This window comes from Hordeum vulgare, chromosome 5H (genome assembly GCF_904849725.1).
Source record: "Hordeum vulgare subsp. vulgare chromosome 5H, MorexV3_pseudomolecules_assembly, whole genome shotgun sequence".
NCBI classification, from domain to species: Eukaryota; Viridiplantae; Streptophyta; class Magnoliopsida; order Poales; family Poaceae; genus Hordeum; species Hordeum vulgare.
Window position 1 is genome coordinate 150,207,484 of NC_058522.1, and position 9,244 is coordinate 150,216,727.

The following is a 9,244-nucleotide window of genomic DNA, read 5'->3' on the forward strand; positions in this document are numbered from 1 at the left end:
TTAATGTTTTGTCAACTACGATGACGATCAATGATCCACGATATGTGGTCCCGTCTCCCCGTCTCTAGGATGTTTTGCAAGGGCCAAGAATGCGTGGACATGCCTCATCACAATCACGCGGGAAGCCACATGCACCACACATCTCATCATGTTCCAGTAGTAAAGTGAAAGTAACCGTGTGTCTATATCATTAGAGGAATCCGAGGTATCACCCTCGACGGATTCCAATCGGCGTAATCATCAAGGTTATTAGGGAGGAATCACCACTCAATGGTTCACGCTTGAGGGTTTGCATGACAGAGTTGTTATCGGAAGCGGTGAAGGAGGAATCACCCTCCGTAATCCACCTTCGGTTAACTATACTGCAGAGTTAACATCAGGAGTACATAAGGAGGTATCACCCTCGGTACTCGATAGTAGCTCTGCAAAGTCGTACAACTAAGGGGTGTGAGGTGATGTGACGGGTCATGGCTTGTCGATCGGTTGATCGAGTTTTTGGGTCTCCGAGTCTTCAAGTTGTCGAGTCTTCGATGATGAAGCAGGGGCAACTGGGGCTAAGTGGGGTCACTTGGGATCTCTAATCCACCTATACTAAGCATTTAATATGTCGTAGGGTACAATAACAGTTTAACAAAAATAGGCTATGCATCAGAATATGAGCTATCTGCAACAGTATCAAAATCTAATGCAAGCACGAGGGAGAAAGAATGGGTAATATTGAGATGATCAAGGGAGGTTTGCTTGCCTTGTTGCTTTGCTGCAAAATGCTGGTCGTGAGGGGCGTAGTCGTACCCAACAGTAGCATCAGCTTCGACGTCTACCGGAGAGAAGAGGGGGAAGAAACAATAAATAAAAGCAAGCAGATGCAACACGATGCATGGCATGTCAATATGCAGTGCTAGAGATGAGCTAACGCAGTACTACACATCATGGACAGAGCGGGAAAATATCTCGCGATATTTTTCGGGTCTTTGGCTACTACCGGACAGGTGATCCTAACGCCAAAACGTTCATGTTCATCATGCTAGGAGAATGTGACAAATGAACGGACATCGTATTTGGATTGCCAAAATGTTCATGTTCATCATGCTAGGAGAATGTGACAAATGAATGGACATATATTTGGATTGCCAAAATGTTCATGTTCATCATGCTAGGAGAATGTGACAACTTAACGGACATCTTATTTGGATTTGTGGGATTTTTCTGAGCAATTTTGATGTATAAATTATTTTTATATCACTTATAGATTATTTTATATGATTTTTCAAAGTTTCAACAATATTCTAAAAATCCTGGATTTAATATTAAGTCAAAAATGCTATTTTGATATCAGCATGACATCATGATGATGTGAGAAGTCAAGAGGACTATTGACTAGTCAATCTGACCTGTGGGGCCCAGCTATCATAGACACAGGGTTAATCCACAGTTTAATTTATCTTAAAAATTGATTTATTAGCACAGGGGCCACCTGTCATACTCACTTTTACTTAAGAGTGTGTTTAAATTAATCTAATTAGGGGTGGGACCCCACATGTGAGTGACATGTTAGTTTAATTTAATTATTTAATTAACTAACATGTTAATTAGTAGGGGGTCCACCAGTCACTGACTAGGGTTGCCCAGTGAGGAGTTGAGTAGGGTCAACCTAGTCAACTGTGCCCCATGGCCCACCGGCCAGTAACCCAGTGGGTGGCCCTAGCGAGGCGAGGTTAGCGGTGGCTGGCGGGTCGTCGCCGACGACGTTTAAACGCGGCGGAGGCTCAGGTCAACAATGGTATTTGGCCATAGAGGGCAAAATCGAGTGCGACCGGTGTCGTTCGAACGAGAGCGACGCCGCGAGTCGTTTGGCACCGGTGGGGGCGGTTTATTTGGCTGGAGGCATCGTCGGCGTCGAGGTCTGCGGCGAGTGGAGCTTGTGCAACGACGGTATCGCGGCTGTGATGTGCTAGCGCGCTAACTAAAGGGCTAGGGTGGACCTACGCGTCACGGGGGAGCCCAAGAGCACGAGCCCAAGACCATTTGGTCGTCGGAGGCTCGCCGACGTCGAGCTCGAGCGGAGTCGAGTGATAGCCATGGCTGCTAGGGGGCTACGGGGAATGTGGAGGACCGGGGAAAGAGGGGGATGAGCGACAACTCATCGGGAGTGTGCAGGTGTGCTCAGGTGGTCTCGGGGGAGGCTCGAGGCGGCGATATTGGTAGCGAGGAGCAGCGGCGATCCGAGAAGGAAGAAGGGGTGATAGCGACGATGTGGTGCCTTCGCGCTCCAATGGCTCGGCGTAGTCGAAGGAGAAGGAGACGACAGAGCTCGTGGACGCGTCGGCGAGGAGCGGGAGGGCCCGCAGTAGCTGCTACGCAACGACCATGGCAACAACGACGCGATTCCGAGCGAGGGGAGTTAGGGGGCAAGCTTGAGGGCGCCAAAGGGAAAATGGGAGGCGGCTAGGGTTCCAGGGCGCCCATGGGGTCGGGGCGGCCTTATCGTCGTTGAAGAGCCGGCGGATGGCCGCCACGGCATGGGGTGTGACCACGTCGCCCATGATGAACAGGAGGAGGACGACGGGGTCAAGGTGGGCCGGGCCGACGTTGTAGCTCCTTAGAGCCTCGTGGCACACTGCCCCATTTTCCTTTTATTTTATCTTTTTTATTTCTTTTAAAAGGCTTTTGTTTGACTTTATTTCAATATCAAAATGACTTTTGTAAAATAGGGAACCTGGTTCATTAAATATATTGCAATTTATGGCATTGCTATAAAAAGTTCGGGACTTAATTGAAAAAGTATGAATTTCCATTAAATTAAATGGTATTTAAAAATCTTTATGGCTCTGTTTTAAAATGCTAGAGTCTACACGAGCAAGTTGATGATGTTGTTTTCCTTAACATTGTTTGTTTTAAAATATTTGCTAAGTGTTCAACAGTTTTTCCACTATGTTTGAGAATTTTATTTCTCACATTAAATTTAAATCCCTTCTAGTGGTGGAATTTGAAATTAGATACGATTCAAAGTGATCAAACATTGTTTAGTAAAAGCATTAGCTTAACCTCATGGTTTACTGTAGCATGAATACATGGGTGTCACAAGTGGCTAGGGTTTGGTCCGTGAAGAGGGTTAGAATGAACATATGTGGGGTTGGGTGGGCCAGTGTGGGCTGAGTCCGACGTGACGGACGTGCTCGGGCCTTTCCATATCCGCCCGATATTTGGGCTGGATATATGGGTTGTCGTTCAGCGTGCACGTTTGAGGCCTTTTGTGACCGATCACTCATCGAGCCGTCGCCGCCCCTTCCCATGAACAATCGTCGCCACCACTTCCTATGCCCCATGCCGGGCTAACAGTTTGTTGCTCGACGCTACTCCCTGTACGTGTGGATATGTTGGAGGCATTGCATTTGCGGTGTTTGGACGTATCGTTAGAGCGAACCATAAGGAATTGTTCGAGGGATCCGCAAGAAATTATTTGCGGGAGATCGGTTACACAAGGAGGAGCAACTCATCCGACCGATTACACGGATCATCAACTATACTTTCATTACGGTAACTGAGTATCTAGTGATAAACTCGATCTAGTGATCCAGCAATATAATCTTAGGTGGGCATTAGAATTATTTAGTGTAGCGTACAATAACACATGACACATTGTTCGTGGAGGCGTCTAGTATTTGTGTGTATTCAATGAATTTGCAAGGGCTGATTTCATTGAACAATTAAACAACCTAAAAAGCAGCAGTTTTGCGTAATTTGCTCCGCGTTCTTGATTTATTATCTTACCGTTGCCTCCCACGAAGCGATAAGGTTTTCAAACACACGCGCTTGCGCCAATACCAGCCGTCCGACCACTCCCCCTTGTCCATCCGACGGCTGACGCGCGCCCCACCCGTTCTACTAGTCCACCGGGGCCTCTCACTCGCACCTCATCACTTCACCACCACCACAAACCCTATCCCCCATTAACCCCGTTCCAAAACCCTGAGCGGCGCACCCACCGGCGATGTCGGCGACAGCCATCCGCTCCGGCGAGCTCCTCGCGTTTCCCGCCGCGCTGAGGCGTGGCCCGCCCGTGGCTTCTGCCTCGGTGGCAGCGTTCCGGTTGAGGGCGCCGGTGGCCGGGCGCGTGGCGGTCAGGGTTGTCGCGGCGGCGGCGGAGGGGGCGGGGGCGGAGGCGGAGGCGGAAGGGAAGCCGAAGCCAAAGAAGAAGAGGGCAGCGAGCGGGATCATGAAGCCTAAGCCCATTTCTCCGGAGCTAAGGGAGTTTGTCGGAGGCGCGGCGGAGCTGCCCCGGACAGAGGCGCTCAAGATCATCTGGGCGCACATCAAGGGAAACAACCTCCAGGTAATCCACTCCCTTCTTCTCTCTACTACCTTGATGTTTTGTTCCATTTTAGGGTTTTAGGTGTAAATGGTCCTAGATATGAATATGATAGTTTTGTGCCTGCAACTTCATTTTTTTTTTGGAAAAGGAGGTTCAAACCCCCGGCCTCTGCATCAATCGATGCATACGGTCATTTTTATTAATTATTCAACATAGGTCTAACAAGAACATACATCAAACCATCCGAAGCCACCACTCACACCTATAAAACTCGATAATGTGGAGTGCTCTCACTCCCCATATATAAAACCGGTGTCGTCACCGATACATCCACATAACGTATCGGAACCCACAACCGGTGCAGCAGACCTAAAGCGTACACCACATGCACACGTTTTAGATGCCGCCATCATCATCAGGCCGCTAACCCATCTTCAGCAGAGAGATTTGTATCATCCTTGCCAGTCCGTCCATCCGTCGACGCCACCAAGGCTCATCAGTCCAGACGCGAAGATTCTGCAAGATCTGTCGTGTGTAGCACCTGCCGACCAGGCATGACACAACGTAGCACCTGTCGGCCAGGCATGACTTGACATCTCCATCGAAAGCTTCGTGCAAGATGATCGACTCCACCACGGCGTCAAACAGCGCCACCGTCCTGCGCTCATTAGTCCAGACACGAAGATTCTGGAAGAACTATCGTGCGTAGCACCTACCAACCAGGCATGACTTAGCATAGCACCTGTCGGCCAGGCATGACTTGATAGTTCCACCAAATCTTCGGGCCAGACGTAGCCGCTCCATCTCTTGCCTCTGTCATCCAGCGCTGCTCTACAAACGATGCTCCCAAGAGAGAAACTGCACTGCAGTACCGCCATCGTCCGATCTGGAAAGTCAGATTTTAGGGTTTCCCCCGAGGCAGTGCCCACCACCAGCAACTGTCAAGGACCCACATAGTGCCCACCACCACTCAGCCCTCAAGGTGATGCCTTCAGGAATGTCACGACGTCAAGGATGCCGCCGCCGCCTACCGGAGTTAGGGTTTTCACCCGAGAGGCAGTGAGGTAGGAAGTGGAGGAGCAGACGTAGACCGAAGTCTCCAGGAAGAAAAACTTCGATGTTATTTGTTTTTTCTACCTGTCGTGGATGTTATTTGTTTTTTGTACCCGTCGTGGTGGATTATGATAATTAACGGTATGTTTCATGGAGTGCAGTTTGTGTCTGTAGTTTCATGGTTTGTGGATGAAGGCGTTTTGAATATTTCGGTTGGATTTGTAGCCTCATTAATTTGCTGGTTCTGTTTCCGGATATGTTGTATAGCAAAAAGCAGGATGCAAAACTAATGCTGTCTATGGTCAAGCGAATAATAGGAGGGGCTTGGGTGAGGGTCTGTCTGGGACTATTGAGTATGGACCGCTCATGCCGTATGTTGCGATGGGCTCAGATTTCAATCCTGTGTTGGCGGGAAATTTGGGGTATTTGTCTGTTTTGTTCATTTTTGGGATGTCCATGCAAGCACTGAATTTGGGAATAAGCTCATCGTCTGGATATGTCATTGGCCAATGCCCTTGTTAAACTGTGTAGGATTGACCTTAAAGTGATGCAAATCTTCTGAACATAAATGCGGACTGTGGTCAGGATTTAAACTTGACCATTGAAGTTACTCAGTCCCCATCCTATTTTTTTCTATAAAGTGAACTTTTATTATCTCATAGTGTAGCATCAAGCAGATACAACGCAGGATGAGCAGCACCTGGCCTATGCATAGCTAAGATGCACACAGCCAAAACTGTCCCCATCCTAATGACCAGAGTCTTTGTAACTTCGCAATTATTTAGGTCTGATGAAAAATCGATGAATTTTGATGAAAGCTATAAATTTAGTTTGAATTTGTCCTGTTTGTATTATGAAGAATTTCAGTGAAATGTTAAACCCCGGCTGTAATATGGAAAGAGATGAAGTATGTGCTACTGGAGAGGTTCAAAGGTGCACTCTGATATGTATGCGAACTACAAGGCTGGCACTTCTCTTTCATATTTACATAGAAACTGCTAAGGATTACTAGTGCACAAGCACATCTGGTACATGAGAAATACCCACGGTCCACATGAGGTCTAAAATTTGAAATATGCACCTGCAGAAAATCGATTTCATGCACACACCTGCAGCAAGATTATTGAAGAAGCGTCCGAAAATGAGGATCCTGTGCATGTAAGACCTTGGAATGTGGCACAATTCCCCACCCGGTTACGTTATAGGCCTGACTATTAAGCACCTTGCACGTAGGTAGCTTAGTTGCAGACGGCATGCTTGTTACTGGGCACTTGACTGTGCCAAAATATCTGTGAACTTGTCATACCTTTGTTTTTACCGGTAATAAGGGTGGAAAATGAGACGGTCATTACTTTGGAAACTAGTGATAACAGAAAAGATTGCAATCTTATTTTATTTCTGTTGCAAAACAAGGGACACTACTTTATCATACAGAATGTATTGCAGTACAACATTATTTAGCCCTCTTGATTAACTATTAACCTATCTACAAATAGAGAAGTAAAACAGAGTGCTTGTAGAGGATTTCCACCACATTACTGTAACCGTATTTCTTGCCAATCTTGAAAAGATATGTCATATGCACAGATGTACTCCCTCTGTACCGGAATATATGTCGATGGAGTAGCTAAAGTTCAGCTACTACAACGACATATATTTTGGTATAGAGGGAGCCGTTTACATAGAATGCACATAATATTTTCAAGGAAACCACCTCATTAATGCAAGCTTTAACTTAAAAGGTTGAACCTCCCAGCCTCAGTGCTGTATGAATCATTATAACTGCCCACGCACACCCATATTCAAACACAGGGCCCATATTTATAACTACCTGGACCACAAGCCAAAGATGCTATTGCTGTGAACGTGCTTACTGAACATCCATTGCTAGTAACTTTAAGTTCTGGTGTGGCCTTCAATCTTGTATAATTTTATGGCCTGCATAATTTTTTTACCTCAGTTGCCTGTGGTTTTGTAACTTTTTGTGTACTTAACTGCTATGGATGCATTCTGGGGGAAGACCTGCTTGTTAGTTATTCTTTATCATTAGCTTGTCCCTAGATTATCTGTTAGTTGCTTAAGATCTTTACTTTAACAAACAAGTTGCCACCATTGTGCGTTCAGTCTTACAGGTTCTTTCTTGGTCACTTCACCCCCACCCACAAATTCCCTAGTTCATAACATTACCTATTTGGATCCAAATGCTGCTTAAGTATTACTTACCTTTGTGGATCAAAATGTGGTATGTGTACTAATAGCACCGGAACCAAAATTAAAAATTGTCTACTTGTGGAAGAGGTTTACTGTATTGTCCCATAAGAAGATAAACTAGTTATTATTATATTTTTAATATATAAGACCATTTTTGTTGTGTTCATTGTTCATTGTTCAGTAAGAGACTAGAGCGGTACTTAAAAAAGAAATTGGCTGCCACTAAAAAGAGACATACTAAGATAATTGGTTGTCATAGTTCTAGCTAATGCATTTGCTGTTGCTCATTGGCCCTTGTAATTTTTTCATTATGCAGTGCAGCTTTTTTCGCACACACAATGTTAATGGCTTGACCTTGCAAACAATACCTTCTGTTTTCATATAGCACCTTTTCTTTTTCTTTTCTAAATCTATGTGTTTTTGCAAGCAGGATCCCGAGAACAAGAAGATAATAGTCTGCGACGAGAAACTGAAGAAGATTTTTGGAGGGCGCGAGCGTGTTGGGTTTCTTGAGATCTCTGGGCTCCTCAATCCTCATTTCCAGAAATGATAGGATTCATGTAGATGTTGCGCTTTTTTTGTGTGTGTATTAGCTAAGACAGTTGTATCAGCATATTTAGCTGAACCTGGTATGGGGTCCGATGATTCTGGTTTGAGAATGGCAGGTCACGCATTTGCATCCTGTTTTTTTGCTGGTTTTTGGCTCGTGATTAATCTTCCCCAATCTCTGCATGCCGTTTACCCTTTTTTAGACGCATTTGCATGCTGGTTTTTGGCTAGTGTTTAATTATCTTCCCGAATCTCTGCATGCTGTTTACCCTTTTTTAGACTGCAGCTGAGATCCGAGCAATGATCTATGATAGCCAGGGCCTACAGCAAGGACCTTAAGGTATATACTTAAGTATGATTCATTATTTCCCTTTTGGGTTGCTGATGATTCCGCTGCTGAGACTGTCGGCTGGCATCGCTGATCTATGATTGTATCTGAGACTGTGCTTTGGCAGGACAGGAAGGATACCCAACACCATTCCCTGGCAGAGGTTGCAAATTGAGATCAAGCCCGGGACCGGGAGAGAGGGAGAGAGAATTCCGTGCTTGAGGTGGACGCCAACGGCCCGTCGCATTCTCAAGTTGCTCACCCCGTTGTGGGCATGTGGATGACAGGACAGGCGAGCTGCTTCACATGCTCCGGCCTGTGCCTGCTTCTCAACAGCTTCCGTGGTACTGAGATCAAATCCTGCTTGCAGACTGGTTGCAGAGGAGGAGAGGGTACCAGAGGAGCAGACTGGCTCGCCGTTTGTCAAGGGTAAGTCGGTGGCCGCTCTACTTTTCATAGGTTGGTGCACTTAGACAAGTCACCTCGTCAACAACTAACAAACCTCTCTTAACATTACATGTCCTGCTGCTCGCCCAACGAATTAACCGTAAAGTTACTCTGGCTCAAATGATGGAAAATCGCTCAAATGATGGAAAATCATTAGAATCAGGCGGATGATAACAACGACGCCCAGGTCGCCGTCGCCTCGTCGCTATGACGCGTGTCCCATGCGGCGAGGCGCCGATTACCTTATCTTCTCCCCCACTGCTGGTTCGTTCTGCTTCCAAATCAGAAAATCAGCATCCGCTGCCGGCCACAATGGCCAGCTTCCGGTCCCGGTGGCCAGGCTC

The 9,244-nt window shown here is 46.5% G+C and overlaps 1 protein-coding gene across 1 annotated transcript; it reads left to right on the forward strand.

The window, feature by feature from the left end:
* Positions 1-3,933: 3,933 nt before the first annotated feature.
* On the forward strand, positions 3,934-8,258 carry LOC123398169 (protein TRI1-like). The gene is made up of 2 exons (XM_045092667.1): positions 3,934-4,333; positions 8,007-8,258. The coding sequence occupies exons 1-2, from the start codon at positions 3,992-3,994 to the stop codon at positions 8,124-8,126; spliced, it is 462 nt and encodes a 153-aa protein (XP_044948602.1). The 5' UTR covers positions 3,934-3,991; the 3' UTR covers positions 8,127-8,258.
* Positions 8,259-9,244: the final 986 nt, after the last annotated feature.

Bases quoted from the DNA above. Each gene is read 5' to 3' on its own strand.
- LOC123398169 (XM_045092667.1), top strand. From the start codon at position 3,992: ATGTCGGCGACAGCCATCCGCTCCGGCGAGCTCCTCGCGTTTCCCGCC. The intron at 4,334-8,006 runs GTAATCCACTCC...TTTTGCAAGCAG, and splicing joins TCAAGGGAAACAACCTCCAG to GATCCCGAGAACAAGAAGAT.